Source organism: Triticum dicoccoides, chromosome 6B, assembly GCF_002162155.2.
Source record: "Triticum dicoccoides isolate Atlit2015 ecotype Zavitan chromosome 6B, WEW_v2.0, whole genome shotgun sequence".
Taxonomy (NCBI): Eukaryota; Viridiplantae; Streptophyta; class Magnoliopsida; order Poales; family Poaceae; genus Triticum; species Triticum dicoccoides.
In genome coordinates this window covers 473094519-473117372 of record NC_041391.1, presented here as the reverse complement: position 1 = coordinate 473117372, position 22854 = coordinate 473094519, and the positions used below count along the sequence as shown (strand labels likewise).

The following is a 22854-nucleotide window of genomic DNA, read 5'->3' as shown; positions in this document are numbered from 1 at the left end:
TTTCTTAAGCAATCAGTTCTCAGCATCCATGCTCCTGGTTATGAAAAAAGAGCACGTTCTAGGATTTGCTAGCTAACTTAGTCACATCAGATATGTCATTATGATTTAAAATTTCTGTCATTAAAGTTGGAATAGTCTACAAGAGTACATGTGAACTGTTATTTTTCAGTATATAGTATGTATGGACCATTTCTTGTGTTGTTGTTGATTGCGAAATCTATTTCTCTAACACATTGATATTTTAGGGTTAGCAATACCCAGTACACAAACTATATTGCACCAAAAGGGCAAATCTGAATTTAGCCAAGACAATATGATGAAGGTTTTTGGAAGTTGCCAATTTATCTGCAACAAAACTACTTTTGTTCGTTTATAGAGTTATGCCATTCATTAAAACCCAAAAACATGGTCGGAGCAGAGGATTGGACCTTGTGAAACTCTCTAGGTAAGATTTCAATGTTGAGCGTGCAGATGTTTTTTTTTTTTGAAACTAGGCAAAAGATTTGCCATTTTCATTAATTAAGAAGAGAGTATTGTTACAGAAATGCCGTTAAACGGCAAAAGCCTAAACGAATTACTCTCGCGACATTACATTGCTCAAATTCTTGGCACCGGCAATAGCCCAAATAGACATTTCTTCTTTGATGATCCGTGTGACGATCGCCACCGGCGCTGCCTTGCTGCTGAAGACGCGTGCATTCCGTTCCTTCCAAAGTTCCCACCCCACAAGAAGTAGCAGAGAAGATAAGGCCTTAACCGGTTGGGTGTTGTTCGAGAGTAGCTCATCCCACCAAGATTTAACTGTGCCGAATTGGTGCCAAGTAGCCGTGGGAATAGCAAGCCCGAGCCAGGAGAACACCTCATCCCAAACCCGGAGAGAGAACCTGCACTTGAAAAGAAGGTGGGCTGCTGATTCTTGCACCTGATTGCAAAGCGGGCACCGGTCACAGTTTGGCCATCCTCGGCGTTGCAGCCTATCCGCGGTCCAAATTCTGTTTTGATTGACTAACCAGGCGAAGAATTTGCATTTAGGAGGAGCCCAAGCCTTCCAAACCGAGACCTGAAAGCTAGAGTGGGTGAGACCAGCGAACTGCGCCAAATATGCAGACTTAGCGGAGTAGTTGCCATCATTGGCGAGCTTCCACAAAATGCTATCTTTGACGCTCGGTTGGATGACAACACCCGCAAGCTTTTCCCACAGGGCCGAGAATTGCTGAAGATGCTCCAGCGTGAGGCCGCTTTGGGTGTCAATTTGAGCTATCCAATGATGATCCCTCAAGGTCTGGGCAACCGTTCCGCCTTTCTTGCGAGAAATCTCAAAGATCTTTGGTGCAATGTCCTTGGGTCTTATACCCTCTAGCCAAGACGACTCCCAGAAAATCGCTTTATTCCCATCACCAATCGTCACCTTGGTCGCAGCCGCAAAAAGATCACGGTTTGCAGCTGTGCACGGCGTCTCCTGACCACACCACGCCCTTGAGGGTTCATCACAGTCTAGCCAAAGCCACCGAAGCCGGAGGGCAGTGGCAAACTTGCCGAGATTGAGAATGCCAAGACCTCAATTAACCTTGCGTTTGCCACCAGTAACCTTGCAAACTTGCTCCCAATTAACCTTGCATTTGCCATCAGTAACCTTGTCTGTTCCGGCCCAAAGGTAGGCACGTCGCAGCTTGTCAATTGCCTTTAGGACCTCCACCGGAAGGTCCAGCGGAGTGATGTGATAGATGGCCACCGCCGTGAGAACCGCCTTGACCAAGGTCATGTGACCCGAGATAGCAACATGCTTGCCTTTCCAAGGCACCAATTTGCCAGCCGCCTTGTCCTCTAGCAGTTGTAAGTGAATCCTCTTAAGTCTCTTGATCGCGAGAGGGAGACCAAGGTAGCAGATAGGGAAGAAGGAACGACAGGCCGGGAAGGACTGAAGAATATCATCGAGGTCCACATTGGCACATCTGATGGGCGCAACAATACTTTTGGCGCACTTAGTGGACAAGCCCGTGGACTCACCAAAGGAAGCTAGCATGGTGGACAGGAATTGGACATCCTCCTTATAAGGGGCACAGAAAACAGCAGCGTCATCGGCATACAGGGAGGCACGAATCCCGCGTGCCTCCCAGGAAGGGGGTGAAGCTTCCCATGTGCAGTGGCTTTGTTGAGGATATGGTGAAGCGGGTCGATCGCGAGGACGAAGAGCAAAGGGGAAAACGGGTCACCCTGTCTGAGGCCACAACCATGCTTGATGGGGTCGCCAGCAATTCCGTTTAGTAAGACTCTCGAGGATGCCGAGGAGAGGAGAGCCGAAACCCAGTCTCGGAAGCGGGTAGGGAAACCATGGTGGCTCAACATCTCCAGCAAGTAGTCCCACCTAACAGAGTCGAATGCCTTCCTAATGTCAAGCTTGAATAGGAGCATGGGTTTTTTTGTGCGGTGAAATCTTCTCGCCGAATTCCGCACATACATAAAGTTGTCATGTATACTTCTCTTTTTTATGAAAGCACTCTGGGCAATGGAGACGATGTCGTTCATGTGGGGAGCAAGCCTAGTGGCAAGAATCTTTGCAATGAGCTTGGCCACCGCATGGATTAGGCTAATTGGTCGGAAGGCAGAAATCTCCTCCGCTCCATCCTTCTTGGGAACGAGAGTAATATTCGCCGAGTTGAGCCAGTGAAAATTTCTAGTTTGAAGATTGGAGAAGCTATTGATCACGAGCAAGATGTCATCTTTAATAATCTCCCAACAACTTTTGAAGAATTATCCTGTAAAACCATTCGGGCCAGGTGCTTTGTCACTAGGGAGAGCAAAGATTGCAGCCTTCACTTCCTCTTCAGTAATTGCATCTCCAAGCATGGATAGATCATGGTCAGTACGGGGAATGGCTGCCCGGTTGATGGTCTTTGGGCGTGGGGCACCCCTCTTCATGATCTCAGAGAAATGCGAGTGGACAATATTCTTCTTGTGGTCATAATCCGTCACCCAGCCATTGCCCTGTTTGAGTCGGTGAATTAGATTTTTCCGTCTCCGACCAATCCTAAGGTGGAAATACCAGGTATTCGCATCACCCTCTTTGATGTTGGTGATCCGAGAGCTTTGCCTCTTCCTAGCTCTCTCTAGCACTGCAAGCCCCACCACTCTCCTCTTAAGTCTTTTCCGAAGATCCGCCTCCTCGGGACTAAGAATCCGCACATCTTGGGCCTCATCAAGGCGAAGGATGATCTCCAAGGCCATATGCAGTTGGACCTTGGCATTGGAGAAGAGGGTTCTGCTCCAAACTCGCAGTTTCTGACTGGTCTTCTTCAACTTCTGGAATAACCTTAGTAAAGGATCGTGGTGCTGGGAGGGCTCGTTCCACGCCTCTAGGATGACTTGCTGGAAGCCTGGCATGTTGGTCCAGAAGTTCTCAAAGCGTGCAGATGTTTTGCCTTTCCAATACCATCTTGGATCGTGGATGACCGATGAATGTGCTGAAATCTGGCATTTGAAATTTGCTCATGAGGTTTTCATAATATTCAAGAAAAATCACTGTACTCTACAAGAAAAATCACTAGAGTAGTCTAAATATAAGTCTTTATAGGGATTCCACTAGGTGGACTACATACGGAGCAAAATGAATGAATCTACACTTAAAATGCATCTATATATATCCATATATGGTTCATAGTGGAATCTCTACAAAGACTTATACTTCCTCTGTTCTTAAATATAAGTCTTTGTAGAGATTCCACTATGAACCACATACGGATGTATATAGATGCATTTTAAGTGTATATTCATTTATTTTGTTCCGTATGTAGTCCATCTAGTGAAATCACTACAAAGACTTATATTTAGGAACGGAGGGAGTATATAAACTAGTACATCGATTCTGGGCTTGTGAACTTTAGGTTTCCTTTATTTGAAGCCCCCTGAGGTCTTGTTGGCGCAGTAGTCAGTCACTTAATCTACTCCCTCCGTCTCAAAATTGTTGTCTTAGATTTGTATACATACGGATGTATCTATTTACGGGACGGATGAAGTATGTTTTTGTTCATGTTTCCAGTGATATGCTTTTGTTTCAAGCATTACCTCGGTCCCCAATTACTTGTCTTAGATTTGTCTAGATACGAATGTATATAAACACTAAAACGTGTCTAGATACACCCGTAATTTGGGAGTATGATACATACAGCAGCAGTGCTCCTCAAGTCTCAGCATTGTTGTTTACAGAGGGCTCGAATGGCGAATTCAAATGAAGGGGCCACCTATATTAAAACACATACAATACCGTCCTAGACGCATCCTGCATGTGGTTCATCCAGTATTCAAGTTCAACTCGACCAAACTACGGTACCGATGATGATGCCTTTGATGAGGTTTGCTGCCAGGGGCCCTGGCCTGTCATTGTGCGTGAGGCCTCCTGACTCTGGTTTAATCTGTCATGAGAACATGTGACCACTCAAATCTACTGCGTTTCATTGTTCCGCTGACACGTCTTCCATTCGCTTCCGTTGTGTTGCTGTTATGTTTTGAGGCTCAGTTGCTTTCAAAAAAAGGAGAAAGGGACAGGGCAAAAAAACGGTCAATTTGAGCTTCCAGCTTTTGATCTCTTGTTTGTTTACCTTGCCATGGCCCTAATCCAGATTTGTTACCGTGCATTCCCCCCTCCCTCTCCGCCTTCCCAGTTCTGCTGACCCATACTGGGAAGAACCGGCAAGCCAGCAATCCATTCGAACATACTCCTTCCGTTCGGAATTACTTGTCTCGAAAATGAATGTATCTAGAATACTCGGAAAGGGAGTACCACTCACTGCGGGTGGTCCCGTCCCGTTGCAAATGCCAACCATGATTGCCACCTGGGCTGATGCTTCTTGCACGGCCAACACACGAGACGAGAGTTAAAGAAGATGACCTGATGATCAATGACCTGATGATGTACTGGTAGTATACTACGTACGAGGGCTCACGTGCCCACCATTTGTCACACCCGTCACGTGATTAGGTGACACGATCTGACCCCCCACCCTGGCTCTGGTGCGATCGCGCAATTAATTAACGCTCCGATCCGATTTGATCCGATCAAAAGTGGAAGCATTGAGCGAGGAGAGGTCGATGGCATGCATGCACACGGGCTCCTCTCCAACGGTCGGCTCGGCTGCTCCTGCCGTTGGTTCGTTCGTTGGAAAGAAAACTAATTTTACTGGGCGCAACGGTCGGATCCTTCTGGGCGGATGACGGCGCCAAAAGGGATCCATCTTTCCACGAGCGTGTGTGCATCTGCGCCCCCCTCGCTCGTAGCGTTTGAATCCCGGCGGATACGGGTTCGAGATGATGAGCCAATCGGAGCCAGGCCCCACCTAAGCAAAGCTTCCAACTCCAACGGGCACCACCGCGAGAGAGGATTTCAAATCTCACCTCAAGCTGTGACCGTCCGTCATCGTCACCACCGAGTACTAACACGAAGCACCACGCACACCGATCACGTACTTAGAGGGTGCTTGATACGTTTTAGTCCCATGACTAAAAGTAGTGGGACTAAAACTTGCTAGCCTCACCCATGCTTGAATACAAATACTAAATAGACTAAAATCGAGTTAATGAGCATTTATTATTCTCCAAACCTTCCAATTCAGAACTCGCATGTGTTAAAGGAGATGAGTTAAATGAGGAGAGAGAGGACTAATCCATATTTTAGTAGGGTTCTCATGACTAAATTTTTTTAGTTTCAAGACTAGTTCTAGTTTCTCTTTAGTCAGGAATGATTGGAACTTTAGCCTCTAAAAGAGACTAGTTTTAGTCAGACTAAAAATAGTGCCTTGAATCCAAGCATGCCCTTAATCCCCCCTCACACTCCCCCCGAAGCTCGGCATAAATACCAGCTCCACGCCTTCCAACCCCAGACTTTCCATTCCTTGCATCCGGAGCTCGCCAACAATCCGTAGTTCCGACGAGTCACCACCATGGGGCTCTGTTTCAGCAAGAAGCAGCAGGACAAGCCACCGCCGCCGCAGCCGCAGCCGAGCGCCCCTGCGGCCACCACCAAGCCCAAGAAGCCTGCCAAGGTCGCCGCAGCCGCGGTGGTCGCCGGCGATGAGAAGGCCAAGAAGGCGCCGCAGCCGAGGAGGGCGTCCAACGCGGACGAGTCTGCCGCGGCCGGCAAGAAGGCGGCGCCGATCGTCGTGAAGGCCAACAAGGCGGCCGCGGGCGGGGAGGAGGAGAAGAAGGTGGAGCAGGCGAGGCCGGTGGTGGTGGTGGCCAAGGGGCCGATGCCGGTGCGCACGTCCAGCTGCACCAAGGAGGAGGTGGACGCCATCCTCATCCAGTGCGGCCGCCTCAGCCGGAGCTCGTCCGGGAGCGAGACGAGGGGCGGGCACCGCTCCAAGAGGAGCTCCGACTTTGATCCGTCCGGGGCCGGAGGCGCGGACGAGGAGGGCGACTGGGAGAGGAACGGGGTCCCCGTGTCCAGGCCGTCGCCCCACCGGGGCTCGCCGCAGAGGAAGCGCTCGGGGAGCCGGGAGAGGACCGGCGGAGGGAGCCGCAGGTCCAGCCGATCGCCCGGACGGCGTGGGGAGGGCGGCGCGCCCTCTGCGACCTCGGCGGGCTCCGGCGCTGCCAGACAGCAGCCGGGAAAGATGGTCTCCGTTCCGGCGAGGGAGAAGGGCCGCGCACCGTCGCCCGCGGCCGCGTCCGGGAAGAGGTGCGCGTCTCCGCGATCGAGCTCGCCTGCGAGGGTGGCCGCGGCCAATGAGAATGCTGGAGGGGGACAGAAGACGGCGGGGCAAACGCCGGCGCTGAGCCGGAGCTCGTCAAGGAAGGCCGAGCAGTCGCCGCTCCGGCGCAGCCCCATGGCCGAGATCGACGAGAATTCCCTCCGCAATAACAACAGCAGCACCAATACCAAGACCCAGAAGGTAAGAAACAAGCAAAGTTCGAATTTTAACGCCATTTCTTTTGTAACTCCACGACTTAACATTCGATCAGCCGCTCACAATCTTCAAACTGATTCAGAAATCGACTGAGATTACTGTCGCCACCCCGACCCGGAAGACCACGGAGCGCGCAAAGGAGCAGAGTTCTCAGAAAGAGAAGGCGGAGGAGACCATGGTTGCGGTGTCAGAGACTAGAGCGCCTTCGTCCAAGACCACCGAGACGCGCACGGTGAGCATCGTGGCCGAGACCCCAGGCCGGAGGTCAGGCCGCCGTTCGCGCCGGGTGTCGCGCGACTTCGACCAGAACCCCGGCTTGTACGCCAGCCATCTCCTCGAGGACATCCAGAACTACCACACCTCCGCTACGGCCACCCCCGGAACGCCGCCATCCTTCACGCTACCGGCCTGCGTCTCCAAGGCGCAGTCCATCGTCGACGCCGTCGCCGACCTCAACTCCTCATCGTCAGAGAGCCGCACCTGCGAGCCCGATCGGAGCGTCGACGACAAGGCCTCTGTCAACGCGGCGGCCGGCGGGGATGACCTTGACGCGCCGAGCGTGCACAGGTACGTGTCGGTGCGGGACATCCGTGGCCGCGGGGAGATGGAGCTGCAGGAGTCCGCGGGGAGCAACAGCCTCTCCGGCAACCTGTGGACGCCGTCGTGCGAGTCCACGGACCGGACGTGGAGCGGCTCGCGGTCGTCGAACAACGGCGACGAGGTCGTCGAGCAGGTCCCTAGCCACCACAGTGGCGCGCGCAGCCCGGTGAACCGGCCCAGGCAGAGCAAGCAGAGGGCGGCTGCGCAGCTGGAGCCAAGCGGCCGGTCGCGCGCCGGCAACTCCGGCGTCAATGCTCACCGTGGACGCAGCGCTCACCGCGGCAGCGGCAGCGTGGCGAGCGGCCGATCGGGCGTCCGTGGCGTCTCGGCGAGCACGTAGTGAGGGAGATTAGGCAAGATGTGTGAGATGGCAGTGTTGCTAGCGGCAAGACGGATTGCCGCTTTCACGGTCAGATCTCAAGTGTTTGTTTTTGTGTTGCGATGCATTCTTCAGATGTAGTCTTGCTAACGTTATCAATTTAGACCATGCTATCATTATCTGGGAGCAAACCTGTATCCTCTATTCAGGCCTGTTGATCTGATGATCAGTTCTGGGCTCTGGATTACTGAGCCATATGGATCAGAGAAGAGCTTTTCTCGAGTTTCTGATGCCTTGCTTCCCATTATGCAGAAACATTTTTGTCTGGTCTCTCACTATGCAGAAATGATTGGCATATACGTGTACCAGCAGAAACATTTTTGTCTTAAAAAAAGATCATCATTTTTACAGATTATGTGCAAGGTTAACGGTAAAACAGAAGCTGTCATGGTCACACGAGCTTTGGTGATTTGGGCATTTAACATAAAAAAAAAGACTGTATACGTTGTTTTTAAAGGTTCCCATGGAGAAATGAACACCAAGAATTCATAGCTCAGTTGGTTAGAGCACCCGAGTTCAACTCTCACACGGAGCAATGCTATTCTTACGTACAAAAAGTTTTACACACAAGTTCATTTTGTGGCAGTTAGCTAAAATCAGTGAAGCGGTTCCCATCTGTAACTTGTACAAAATGCTATTCTTGAATTCACAAGAGGAGCTTTTGGGGTCGATATGTGCTGGTGCAATCGAATAAAAAATGACATAATAATTATATCTTATAAGTAACCATGATAAATTTAACAGCCAGCTTTCATAGCTCAGTTGGTTAGAGCACCCGTTTAGTAAGCGGGAGGTCTTGAGTTCAACTCTCAATGAAAGCAATTATTTTTGTAATCTTTGTTCAGACTGATATAGCATTAAAACCTGCTCGTTTTCTCTTTTTGATTGTTCGGAAGGCACAAGCCCCAAAAATCGGTGGATCAGTCTGCATGCAGCTAAATTCTGAATTGGTCTAGAGAAAAAGAGAAAAGGAAGAAGACGAAGAAAAATGGGGACTTAGCAGGTTGGTACGCACTTCTTGCAGACCATGACGCACTTGGTGGCCGGCGGGACGCGGGCGAGGCGTGACCGCGCCGTGTAGCACCTCTTGCCGCAGACCACCATCCTCCGCCGGCACGTCGCCGCGGGGACGCACTTCGCCGGCGCGCCTTTCCTGAGCCCTCGCCCCTGTCTGGCCCTGATGATGACCAGCTTTGTCTCGTTGGCCGCGGCCAGCCGCCAGCCGCCCTCCGCTTCCCGCTGGTGCAGGAGGACGTCCACCGACGGCTCACGGCCGAGAGCGGCGACGGCGAGCGAAACCACGATCAACATCAAGCAAGCCGTCTTCATCGTCAACTACGTGGAGATTACGAGTTCCCTCTGTGTGTGCATGTTGGAGTTTTAAGAGAGAGCAAGGAGGCACTGTCAGTGTGCAAGTGTGCATGAGCTACCTACCTAATCTGTTCCAGGGGGACATCTGTTGCAGGGGCGAAATTGGGTGTGGATCCAGTTCGAATCGGTTATGATTGAAAAAAAAATTATGTACGCTTTTCTAGAATGTTTAGATCACTATATTAGTTATCTATAAATGCTCTTATATTTCTTTATGAAGGGAGTACTAAAATATTATGATTGAAAAAAATACTAGTACTATTTTTTTCCAATGTAACAAAAATACTGCAACGAATTCTTTTTTGGGTGAATATGAAAATTGTTCACTTGCAACAATCTCTGCGAAAAGCCATGGGTTGTTTCTTCCGTGTTAACTCTTGCCAAGCTAAACCCAACAAAGTTGACAATCACATAGCCGAGGAAAGAAGTCCCTCTCCTCCAAAGAATGGAAGTTGGGGGTTCCGCAACACCTCAACTTCTCGAGAGAGGTGGAAGCGGAACTAGGATGAGGGGATCATGGCAGTTCTAAAGAAAGCACCGCTAAAGAAAGCTCCCCGCCGAAAGAAGAGTAGGTGGAGTGGCAGTCCGTCAAAAAACATTCTTGAAGATATGCTGAAACCATCATGAAGGTGCACATGAAGCAGGCCAACCCAACACACATCAAAGCATAAGGGTACTATCTGCAACAATATCCGCCAACCATTTACCTCCCTCAAGGCCTTAACATATTTTCAGATACCCGTGGCTGCAAGTACAACGAAGATCTGATGAATGCAACCTCGAACCTCTCTAAAATCATGTACATGGTCTATAATCAAGTGAGGGCATGTGATGAGAAGAAAGTAAACCTGCAATGAATCAAGCCATCATCAACATACTTCACTGCCGTTGAATGATCAAGCCTAAAATTATGTTATTTGGCACCTCCCTATCTAGTAGCATCTCATAATTACTTTATTGTACACTTGTTGTCTCTACCTAGTAGCATGTTAATTTTCTAAATTTAGTTGCAAAGCGTGCTATTACATGCCAAGAGCAATTATAGTTGTATTCGTTGGTGTGAAGCTTGGTAATAAAGCAATGAGTGCGCAGAGCTCCCTTTTGATTCCTATTATTTCATAGTCTAAGGTATGAACTCTCTTTATAGCTCTCTCTATGTTATGAGGTCATGACTGACAACATTGAAAGTTTTATAAATCAAGACTACTGAGGTGTTTAACTGAGCTATATCTGCCAACTTTATTGAATCATGAACCTTGATATGCTAGTAGAGAATGACACATGCAGATATATTATTTCCATATTTTTGGCAATTTGCAAACTATTTTGTGTTAGTAGAGCTGAGGATGGAAGACAACTAGATATCCATATGTCGGTGTCTTTTTCATTTATGGATCCTCTAGTATCCATCTATATTTGTTATAAATAGTGCCATGATGGATGAAGCTGAGGAGGGGGGAGGAGGATCTCAAGAGTCTATGAGCTTTATTATATCTCAACCATCTATTGTTGGCTTCCAAGAGGGGACCCATGGAATGCTTTCTGGCTTTTATAATAATCAGGTTCCACGGGTGGAAGAAGATGGAGGCACAACCTATAAGAATGACCTCGAGGATCTCTCGAATCATAGGAGGCCGTGAAAGGGTGATGAATAGAGTTGCCAGAAGATTAATTGAACAAGTTGATGGAGGTTCCAAAATCATTGATGATAACTCTTTCACTACTATTCGCAAAAAAGAACTCTTTCTCTGTTCTTTCTAATGATGAAATTATGAGTAAAGCTTTAGAAAAGGGTGTAGGTTGTAATAATCTAGATTTAGATACTCTTAATCTTGTTACTGATCTGGAATATGCTAGATTTAACATTCATAGTCAGAGTAGTGTTGAGGAGGATAAGAATATTGGTCATGTCAAGTTTCTGAAATGGAAGGGGGTGTGAATAATATTGAAGATGACTTCATAGTGGTGGTGTCCAAATCTAATCGAAAAAGATAGAAAAAATGCAGAGTGAGAGCAAGAAAAACATATTCTTATGAAGAATGGTTGTGTGCAGACTAAAAGCATGTCAAAAAAGGGGCCCTGATGGCAACTGTCCATCCTTTGCCTGGGGAGTTATCTCCTGTCGTGGTTAGAAAATAATAATAAATACAAATGATAAAGCCTCACATGGAATTGTAAGGGTTGTGGGAAGAAAGGTTTAGCTACAAGCCTGGTGGAGATTATGAAAGATAATGAGGTGAACTTTGTGGGTTTGCAGGACCAGTGGGAGGCGGAAACCCCCGTCAATCGAATCTACCACCAGAGAAAACTCGACAGGGTGTGGGACATAGGGTGGATGATCGACGCGCTGGAAGGTGATCATGACATCGGACCACTCCAGGAGGTCGGTCGGAGCGACCACAGATCGCCAGCTCCACAGTCACCCTTATTCCCATGATTGGGTCAGTTATGGGATAGATGGCATTGTGGGGTGCGGGAATCAGGGAGTCCGCAGTGTTACCATCATTACTGCTACAGTGATTGCTGAGGTGCACGCGGGATTTAGGGAGATCTGCTGCAGAATTAAAACTTGAATCCTAGCTGATGATGAGTCCAATTCATGTCATGATTTTGATAGTTATTTTGTGCTACATGGTAGGTTTTGTGGGATTTTATGGCCTTCACACATCTCTTTTGTCGGTATTCCACAAGTAACACCTTTTGGAGTAAATAATACTTTATAAAAGAATCCAAGAAAATGGTGGCGAAATCACATATTTAATGTGATAATCAACTACCATAAAAGATTGAAGCAAAGGGATCGAAGAAGGAGTCTATGTGACGCCTCCAAAGCCAAAGACGGTGTTCCATACGAGTGCGCCCACTTGTATGGCCGGTCGTATGAGGTTACAGGGCCGTTACCTCGTCCACTAATTCCACCCCGTGAAATCATATCGGGGATCAGATGAACAGACACCAGAAACTCATCCAGAAGGCAGAACACTAGCCTCTGGAGATCATCCGAAGGAGGAATTGGCATGGAGGAGATCTCCATCTTGACCGCCAAACACAAGGGGGCTACAACATTGTAACACCCCTAGTGTCATGCTACAGTGACCACATGCTAATGTGCCATGTCATCATAATCATCATCATTAATTGCATTAAGAAATAATTCAACTCTCAAACCCTAGTCAAGTTCAAAAAAATCAAATTTAATGTGAGAATTTAAATTCACACACATGGTGGGAAATTAGTTCATAATTTTGTAAATAGTCACTAAGTAATTGTCTTGGAGAAACCAATATTATTTGAAATATTAAATTGCCCCTAACCTATTTAAAACAGTGCCTAAACATCCTCATTTAAACCAATTGTATTTAAACAAAATGTAAATGAATTCAATTAATCCCCAAACTTTTTGTGGCAGTACTAAATAATGTCTAGTATTTGATTTGACAATTTACATATTTTAGAAAAGTTATTTGATGGTCAAACAAATTGCAAACAGAAGCTAAAAGGCAAGGCCGAAATCGAAAAAAAAGAGGAGCACTCATAGTGGAGATGGGCTCTAGGTCAACACTGGAGGCCCAACCCACCATTGTGCCTCCTTCAACCTCTCGCTGTGGACGTTCCGCGTCTGTCCAGAGTGTAGATGTCGCGCTATCGGCCATCCCGCGCTCGAAGGGGTGGGTGAGGACTCCCCCTTGATGCTGCTCTCTCCCCCATCAATCCTAGTTCCCCCATTCTCCCCCAAAGCGTCATTTTCTTCTCCCTAACGCTCGCCGGCCTCTGCCGCTGCCGTGCCTCCATCATTATCATGGCCACGGGATACTCCCTGCCATGCCACCATGTCTACGAGACGCAGGTCGTTGTTCGCAACCTCTGCGTGGACTGCCCGAGCTGGATGGCCAAGACAACGCCGCATCCGCCGATTCCCTCCGTCGGTGACCTTCACTTCATCTCTTCGATTTGCGCTACTCCGACCGCCCGCATCATCCCTGAGCTCAAGTAGACCTCACTCTGAGCTCCGCTCTCACCCCTGCATCTTCTTGGGCTTGGATTCAAGCTCGAGCATGCCTTTCCATCAATGGTCGCCGCTAGTTGCCGCCGTCGTTCTCGCTGCTGCTGTTGTACTCTTCCAACGTCGAGTTGCCGCTGTTGTTGTGCTCTGGGGGCATGAGTACTCATCCAAAGTACTCGCAAGACTTACATCAGATCTAGACTCCCTATGCATCGGTATCAATAAAAGGGGTAGTATCTATGGACTAAACTGCAAAATGCCAGAATAGGGGGGGGGGGCTCATAAGTTGTCCTGTTAACATGGACACAACTATTCGAATAGATAAACCTCCCTGCAGGGGTGCAACACATTACCCGTGACAGCCTGATTTTTGGCCCTTTCTTTTTCTTTTGTTTCTCCGAGGTTTTTGCCTGAGTTTTCTTTTTTCCGTGGCTTTGTGGCCTGGAAACTGAAGAAGATGCCCTCTTCTTTGTTTCCAGAGTGGCTTGTCATTCCCAAATCTTTCCCTAGACACTGTCATTTTCATCCTAGCCCAAATCTCAATATTCTTTTTATTGGGAATATTCCTTTTCTACAAAAGGAATAACTCAAATTGCCCTAGGTTGTGAAGCAACCTCTATTTTCATCACTCCTAAAATTCCCAAATAATTCTCATAAATTTTTTGTGTCCTATCTTTCTCAAATATGGCAAAATATTTTATTTGTCATGTTTATCTTCATCCACAAATAAATCATTTCCTATTCTGCCCTAAATGGCACATTGTGAAGCAAGTGCCATTTTCCTTTGTCCAATTGACCTCAAACTCCTTGGACATATATTCATGTCCATATCTTTGCTACATGCCAAAATGCAACCTCATTTGCTTAGTAGTTATTTAATTATGATTTTTCAAAGTTTCTGTCCAAAAAGAAGTTTTGTGAAGGAGGTACAAGCTAGGCATATCCAAATGAGTTGCCATTTTGCACAATCCTTCATATCATCATATCATATCCCTCCACCAAAGTAGAGCTCATGTCATGCCTCCATGTGGGCTCATCCTAAATTCTTAGAGTTTGCCCAAAATTTCAGTTTGTGACGCAAGTATATTTTATCTTGCTCCATTATGGCTACAAATTTTTCTGGGCCTTATCTTTTCCATATAAACTCCCTCCACCAAGTTGTGGCTCAATCCCTTTGTCCATTTGCCCAGTGGAATTTTTCCAAGTTTCTGGTTAGAATAAATCTTTCTGAAGCAAGTGCTATTTTGGTTCATCCAAATGGCATGAAACTCCTTGGGCATCTTAATATATTCAAATCATTGGGCCATAACCATTTTCAGCTCAATTGATGCAACTATGTGAGTGCATCATCGAAATCACCATTTCTAGCCATTATGGCACTTTCTACACCAACCCTCATCTAAACTCTTTCTCTTAGTCTATTTTCGGTGATCAGCATCACTAGTGTTTGATAATCACCAGACAAATTATTTATTGAGTTACCTAGCTGGTGTCCCCACCGCACAGCACAAACACTTGGCTGCTGGTTTGCTTTGGGGTCTTCTGCAAATCTCTTCTTTGCCCATGGACCAAATTATTTCCTCATTTAGACTAAGGGCACTAGGGTCAATCCAGTAGACATGGTCGGCCTGGACAAAACGCGGAGTTTGCTCCAGTGCGCGTGGTGATCACGCTGATGTCATGCAAATTGCATGCTCTGGCTTCTTCCCGCCCCTGTTCTCGTCGGCTCCCTCCTCGTCTCGACGTCCATTCATGTCCTGGAGCTTCCCCGTGATGCCCTACGTCTATCTACATTGATGGCTCGTCGTGGTTCGCCATAAATGAGCCGCAAATGCCATGCCCATGTGATGCCCAACCACTGACCTCCATTAGAGCACTGCTCAAGCTCGCTAGCGATGCTCCAGAGCCTTCCCCTCGGCTATATAAGCGTGCCCTGAATCCTCCCACAGCTCACAAGTCCCTCCCCTGCTTCATTTTCCCACCGGAGTCCTCGGTCCCCTCCTCTTTTCGCCGGAGTTTGTCTCGGCCGCCGCGGTTCCTCCTTGGTTCCGACGAGCTCGAGCCTCCTCTCCTCCTCTGGAGTTGTCCAATAGCTTCCCCACATCTATGCGAGTCGCCCCAACCCCTTTCCCCTCGCCGGGGTGCACCATGGCCGCGACCTCCACGTTCGGCCGTCGCCGTCGCCTCTCGGCCGCCTCTCCATCTCGGCCAACCGGAGCTCCTCCCTCTCTCTCGTCACCACTACGAGCCTCCCCACAGCCCCACGGTCCGCCCAGAATCCTCACCAAGTCGTTGGGGCTGCTGCCTCGTCGTCAACCGCCTCCACCGCCGCCTCTCTGTCCGCCTTTGTCGCCGCGGCCTCCCCTCCTCTCCACTCCACCCCGACGCTGTCTGATCCTCTGAATGGGTGTGGGCCGGCCCCGCGGTCTCGTCAGTGTGCTCGACCGGGCCGGAGCTGGCCGGAGCCGGCCGGCCCCTTCGCTGGAGCCCGCCTCTGCTTCGCCTCTGCCTCGCCTCTGTCTCGGTCGGGGCCCGAGCGAGGTAGAAGACGACGCCCAGCTAGCCCCTCCCCTGACCGCGTGGGACCCGCCTGTAAGTGGCCCAATGCCCAGGTCCACGTGGATAAGTGGAAGCGTATTTCTCATTTTACGCATCTGCCTTATCCACTCAGGGACCTGTTTGCTGAAGAAATTTTCACAGATTAGTCCCTGATCTTCTATACCTCATAACTCTGCAACTGTAGCTCCGTTTGAGGTGAATCCAACGATCACTTCTTTGTTTCGTCGAGCCCGTTCTATTGGTCACACTTTCACCATGTGTTAACATTCTAAAAAAAATACCATTTTGCCCTTGCACGTAAACAGCCCGTCCGGGACAGGACTGTTTCCGGTGAATCTTTCCGCGGCTTCACCACACTTCTTCCCGGTGCCTTCTTCATCCCCAGGAAAGCCACAATACCCACTTGCATGATAGTCATGCATTAGACATGGTTTTCAACTTGAATCTTTATTAAATGTTTGCTTGTTGAAAAGATGGTTATCGTTGTTCCGGTGATGCTTAAAGTTGCATGTTCACTTTCGTGCTATGTAGTCTTGTACTTTGTTATCATGTTCTACCTGCTAATATTCCTTTCATATGCTTATGCTTGCCAGTAGTACATGTTGATGTTGGTGATGGTTTTCGGTGCATGACTTCCGTCTGTTCCAAGTGCCGTCGTATGCGTGTTCCATTACACCCAGTTGGTTAAATGCTTGCATGGTAGCATTGTTGATATGTCTTGCATGATATTTATTGTTGATGCTAGTGGTCATGCTAGGTTTCTATGAGTAGTGTTGTACATGTGATATCCATGCACGTCATTATGCCATCCTTAGTTGGATATGATTCATTGTTGATATGGTCGATAGTTATGTTGTACCCTCATGCTTATCTTGATACCATGCTCATGCATTGTAATTGCATCATGTTATTTTATCATGGCTCAACATATTTGCATTCAAGTTTAACCGGATAAAATTGAACTTGAATAACTGTTGGCTGAGTCATGGTGCCACCATATCGAGCTGACCAGTGCAGCCACGCTTACCTTTATGGGAGGGTCCTAACTGGATCTACTATCGTGCCTCTCGTCGGTGCCTCCAACGAGGGAAGGTTATGGGCATGCGGTACCCTGGCCCGGTAAGTAGACATAACCTTGTGTGCCCGTTGTTGTTGTATGGATCCTTGTCCCCGATTGGGACCGTTTTGCCATGATGTGGCCGTTTTGCCACGACGGTGCCCGTTGGTGTCTGGGGTAGACACGGGGCCACCCATGACTTAGCCCAGTGGGAGTTAGTAGGAGTGGCCGGGAGAGTGTCATGGCAGTAGGATGGTTTTGTCAGAACGCCGTTGGTCCACCCGAATGGGAGTGCAAGGCCATGGGTTCTGTGGTGTGGGTACAATGTGCCAACCTCTGCAGAGTGTGTGTTAAAACTATCGATAGACGTGCCCGCGGATAAGGGCCCAGTTCGTGACGGTCACACTATGGGTCAACAGTAATAGTAATGATGTGCTTAATAACAACCCCGGTTCGATGATGAGATAAGTTGATTATGTGATCCGTGAATGATCACCGTTTGGTTACGAGGTAACCCGTTGGACCAAGAGTGGTTCCGTTTGTGATCCGTGAATGATCCCCGTTTGGCTACGAGGTAACCCGTTGAACCAAGTGTGGTTCCGTTTGTGATCCGTGAGTGATCACCGTGGTATCGAGGATACCGAGTTATTGGATATTCGTGATGTTTAGCGAGAATCATGGGTAAAGATCAAGCCCCTTGTGGTCATTTAATGATTACTACGGTATTGGTTATACCAAGCTTGATTTGATCCTGAGATGATCGTGTGATGTCCGAGGTTGGTAAGTGATGCATGTGATGGTTACGAGGTAACCCGAACAGAATAAGTAGTGCATGATAGTGTCATCATGTTGCATGCTAGTAGCTTTAGATTCTTATGTTCATGCCATGCTCATATTGTGCTAGCTGTATTATGTTCATGTGGTTCATACCATGTTGTTCTGGTGATATCATGTTAATCATTGTTAACCTATAATTGTCATGTTGTTGTTTGTCTTGAATGCTTCTGGTTATTGTGAGCTTGCAAGTACATTCAATGTACTGACCTGGCGTGTCATGCCAGTTTGCAGGTCATGCCGGATTTGAATGCTTGTTTGCCGTGGATTCTTTGTTTGCGATCTAGGATAAGCATTCCAGCCAGAGTCCCTGCGGAGTGGAGTTCACCACCGTCGTTGTTTTTCCGCTGCTAGAGTTATTCCACTGCTTCAAGTTGTCTGCTGCTTGCATAGAGCAAGAGTGGAAGGCGTAGTGTTGCCGTGCCGATGTAACCCTTGTACCCAAATATATTGTAATAAAGAGCTGATTTGTTCTATGCTAAGCAGTGCCGTATTCCAGAAGACTTCATCTCGATCTCTGGGCTGGAATACGGGGCATTCCGTTTTCTCTGAGCCGGGGTGCCACAGGCTTGGTGATACGTCTCCAATGTATCTATAATTTTTGATTGTTCCATGCTATTATATTACCAGTTTTGGATGTTTATGGGCTTTATTTCACACATTTATATCATTTTTGGGACTAACGTACTAACCGGAGGCCCAACCCGTATTGCTGTTTTTTTTGCCTATTTTAGTGTTTCGAAGAAAAGGAATATCAAACGGAGTCCAAACGGAATGAAAACTTCGGGAGCATGATTTTTGGAACAAACATGATCCAGAGACTTGGAGTGCAAGTCAAGAAGCTGCCGAGGCAGCGACGAGGGTGGAGGGCGCGCCCCCCCACTGGGCGCCCCCCTATCTCGTGGGCCCCTCGGGCGTCCACCGACCTACTTCTTCCTCCTATATATACCCACGTACCCCGAAAACATAAAAGGCGACCCCGAAAAACTATTTCCACCACCATAACCTTCTGTATTCGCAAGATCCCATCTTGGAGCCTTCGTCGGCGCTCCGCCGGAGGTGGAATCGACCACAGAGGGCTTCTACATCAACACCATAGCCCCTCCGATGAGTTGTGAGTAGTTTACCCCAGACCTTCGGGTCCATAGTTATTAGCTAGATGGCTTCTTCTCTCTTTTTGGATCTCAATACCATGTTCTCCTTGATCTTCTTGGAGATCTATTCGATGTAACTCTTTTTGCGGTGTGTTTGTCGAGATCCGATGAATTGTGGGTTTATGATCAAGTTTATCTATGAGAAATATTTGAATCTCCTCTGAATTCTTTTATGTATGATTGAGTTATCTTTGCAAGTCTCTTTGAATTATCAGTTTGATTTGGCCTACTAGATTGATCTTTCTTGCAATGGGAGAAGTGCCTAGCTTTGGGTTCAATCTTGCGGTGGTCTTTCCCAGTGACAATAAGGGCAGCAAGGCATGTATTGTATTGTTGCCATCGAGGATAAAAAGATGGGGTTTATATCATATTGCATGAGTTTATCCCTCTACATCATGTCATCTTTCTTAATGCGTTACTCTGTTCTTTATTAACTTAATACCGTAGATGCATGCTGGATAGCGGTCGACGTGTGGAGTAATAGTAGTAGATGCAGGCAGGAGTCGGTCTACTTGATACGGACGTGATGCCTATATACATGATCATGCCTAGATAATCTCATAATCATTCGCTTTTCTATCAATTGCTCGACAGTAATTTGTTCACCCACCGTAATACTTATGCTATCTTGAGAGAAGCCACTAGTGAAACCTATGGCCCCCGGGCCTATCTCTTATCACACAAGCTTTCAATCTACTTTTATTTGCATCTTTACTTTTCCAATCTATATTATAAAATACCAAAAATATATTTACCTTATCATACCATCTCTATCAGATCTCACTTTCGCAAGTGGTCGTGATGGGATTGACAACCCCTTTATTGTGTTGGTTGTGAGTTCTTTGTTTGTTTGTGTAGGTGTGTGGGACTTTTGAGGAGCCTCCTACTGGATTGATACCTTGGTTCTCAAAAACTGAGGGAAATACTTACGCTACTATTGCTGCATCACCCTTTCCTCTTCAAGGAAAACCAACGCAAGCTCAAGACGTAGCAAGAAGGATTTTTGGCGCTGTTACCGGGGAGGCTTCCACCAAGTCAAGTCAAGATTCAACCTCCAGCCAACGTGCGATTTCTGGCGCCGTTGCCGGGGAGGTCTTTGCTCAAGTCAAGACATACCAAGTACCCATCACAAACTCATCTCCCACGCATTTACATTATTTTCCATTTGCCTCTCGTTTTCCTCTCCCCCACTTCACCCTTGCCGTTTTGTTCGCCCTTCTTCCGTTCAATCTTATGTTTGCTTGTATCTTCATGTGCCTCCTATGTGCTTGCATCTTTGCTTGCTAAAACTATTGATATGGATCCACTTAAAGTGTTCTACTTGGATCATCTTCGATCCTTATGCGCTCGTGCTGAAACCCCAACTAACCTAGTTGATGGGAAATCTTTAGATGATCATGCTCATTTTGTGCGTCATCGTGTGTCTCAAAAAGGGATACTCTTATGGGATCAAATAAACCGTTTGTTGTCTTATGCTTGGAATCTTTGTGAAATTTGTGATTTTACTTGTTGCTCTAAGAACCCTAAAAAACACCTTCCCTACCTATGTGAGTTTAATGATAATGAAATCTTATCTTCTTATGCAAAGGGTGTTTATAGTTACTATGATATTGAACAAATTGAAGAATTTGTTGCTTTTAAGGGTGCTTATGAAGTTGCTTCTTTGGTTGAAAAGTATGATATTACTCTCTACGAATCTGAAAATTTTGACATACTTAAATATTGCTATGAAAGCTATGCTCATAATGTCTATGTCAAAGAATTTATTGAGAGAATGACCGTTGGTTTGGAAGAGAATAATGATATGCATGAATCTATAGATAATGATGATTCCGATGATTTGATTGAAATTTCCCTTGATGAACATGATGCTTTCTATTCTTGTGGCCATGATGCCAATATTTATGAAGATGCATTTGCTATAGTTCCTTGTGTTAAGCATGAGATCGTTACTATTGCACCCATACTTGATAGTGCCTTCGATGAAAAGCATGATTGCAATGATGTTATTATAAATTCTCTTGATGTCAATTGTGCTAATAATATGCAAAACCCTAAGCTTGGGGATGCTAGTTTTGCTATGTCTACTACTTGTTGCAATGATCATGATTGGGGTCATTCTTCTTATGATCTTAAGCCCCATGATGAATATGAGATTGATAATCATGTTTGCAATAATATTGGAAGTGGGTTTGGAAGAGCGACTTTAGATCCCACATATTTGGAGAATGTTCAATCTTATGAAATTTTTGATAAAAGTGGGTTTGGAGAGGTCATGACTTTAGTTAATGTTAATCCCACTATTTTGGAAGAGTGTCAACTTCGCATGCATGTGGATCGTATTGAAAATATTTTATGTGATAGCTATTTTGTTAAATTTGCTTATGATCCCACATGTAACTATTATGAGAGAGGAAAATATGGTTGTAGAAAATTTCATGTTATTAAATTACCTCTCATTATGTTGAGATTGCTATTGTTTCTTTCCGCTTCCTTGCATATGCTAGTTTTTGCTTGCCTTGCAAATTTGTTTGCTTATAATATGCCTATGCATAGGAAGTATGTTAGACTTAGATGTGTTTGTCACGTGTTTCATGATGCTCTCTTTGTGCTTCAATTCTTGTTTTTCATGTGAGCATCATTGAAATTATCTATGCCTAGCTAGAGGCGTTGAACGATAGCGCTAGTTGGGAGGCAACCCAATTTTATTTGTGTTTTTGTTTTTGTTTCTGTTTAGTAATAAATTTTGCATCTAACTTCTGTTTAGATGTGTTTTTATGTTTTAATTAGTGTTTGTGCCAAGTAGAACCTATAGGATAACCTATGGTGATAGTTAATTTGATTCTGCTGAAAAACAGAGACTTTGCGCGCATGAAAATAGTTTTGTTAATTCACAGAAACGTGATTTTGCCTTGATTCTTTTTGCTGTAGATCAATAGACAAATTGCCCTAGACTTCCAATTTTGGTAGGATTTTTAGAGTTCCATAAGTATTCGTGGGTTACAGATTTCTACAGACTGTTCTGTTTTTGACATATTCTGTTTTTTGTGTGTTGTTTGCTTATTTTGATGCATCTATGGCTAGTATTAAGTGGTATGAACCATAGAGAACTTGGAATATAGTAGGTCTGACACCAATATAAATAAAGAATGAGTTAATTACAGTACCTTATGTGGTGGTTTTGCTTTCTTTCACTAACGGAGCTTATGAGATTTCCTGTTGAGTTTTGTGTTGTGAAGTTTTCAAGTTTTGGGTAAAGATTTGATGAACTATGGAATAAGGAGTGGCAAAATCCTAAGCTTGGGGATGCCCATGGCACCCCAAGATATTCAGGAATAGCCAAAAGCCTAAGCTTGGGGATGCCTCGGGAAGGCATCCCCTCTTTCGTCTTCATTCATTGGTAACTTTACTTGGAGCTATATTTTTATTTGCCACATGATATGTGTTTTGCTTGGAGCGTCTTGTATGATATTAGTCTTTGCTTTTTAGTTTACCACAATCATCCTTGCTTTACACACCTTTTGGGAAGAAGCCCACTTGATTGGAATTTATTAGAATACTCTGTGTGCTTCACTTATATCTTTTGAGCTAGATAGTTTTGCTCTAGTGCTTCACTTATATCTTTTAGAGCATGGCGATGGCTTAATTTTGAAGAAATTGTTGATCTCTAATGCTTCACTTATATTATTTTGAGAGTCTCTTAGAACAGCATGGTATTTTCTTTGGTTATAAAATTGGTCCTAGAATGGTAGGCATCCAAGTTGGGTATAACAAAAACTATCATAGAAAGTGAATTGGATGCTACGATTAATTTGATACTTGATAATTGTTTGGAGATATGGAGGTAGTAATAGTAAAGTCATGCTAGTTGGGTGATTATGGATTTAAAGAATGCTTGTGTTGAAGTTTGTGATTCCCGTAGCATGCACATATGCTGAACCGCTTTGTGATGAAGATGGAGCACAATTTTATTTATTGATTGTCTTCCTTATGAGTGG

General features: G+C 46.3%; 1 protein-coding gene and 1 non-coding gene across 2 annotated transcripts; both read left to right on the top strand.

Annotated features, from left to right (window-relative positions):
- The first annotated feature begins 5846 nt into the window (after positions 1-5846).
- Positions 5847-8108, top strand: LOC119326573 (uncharacterized protein At1g65710-like). The gene is made up of 2 exons (XM_037600201.1): positions 5847-6884; positions 6982-8108. The coding sequence occupies exons 1-2, from the start codon at positions 5934-5936 to the stop codon at positions 7837-7839; spliced, it is 1809 nt and encodes a 602-aa protein (XP_037456098.1). The 5' UTR covers positions 5847-5933; the 3' UTR covers positions 7840-8108.
- Positions 8109-8625: 517 nt separating this feature from the next.
- On the top strand, positions 8626-8699 carry TRNAT-AGU. The gene has a single exon. It is a non-coding gene; the product is annotated as a tRNA-Thr (tRNA).
- Positions 8700-22854: the final 14155 nt, after the last annotated feature.

Bases quoted from the DNA above. Each gene is read 5' to 3' on its own strand.
- LOC119326573 (XM_037600201.1), top strand. From the start codon at position 5,934: ATGGGGCTCTGTTTCAGCAAGAAGCAGCAGGACAAGCCACCGCCGCCG. The intron at 6,885-6,981 runs GTAAGAAACAAG...AAACTGATTCAG, and splicing joins CCAATACCAAGACCCAGAAG to AAATCGACTGAGATTACTGT.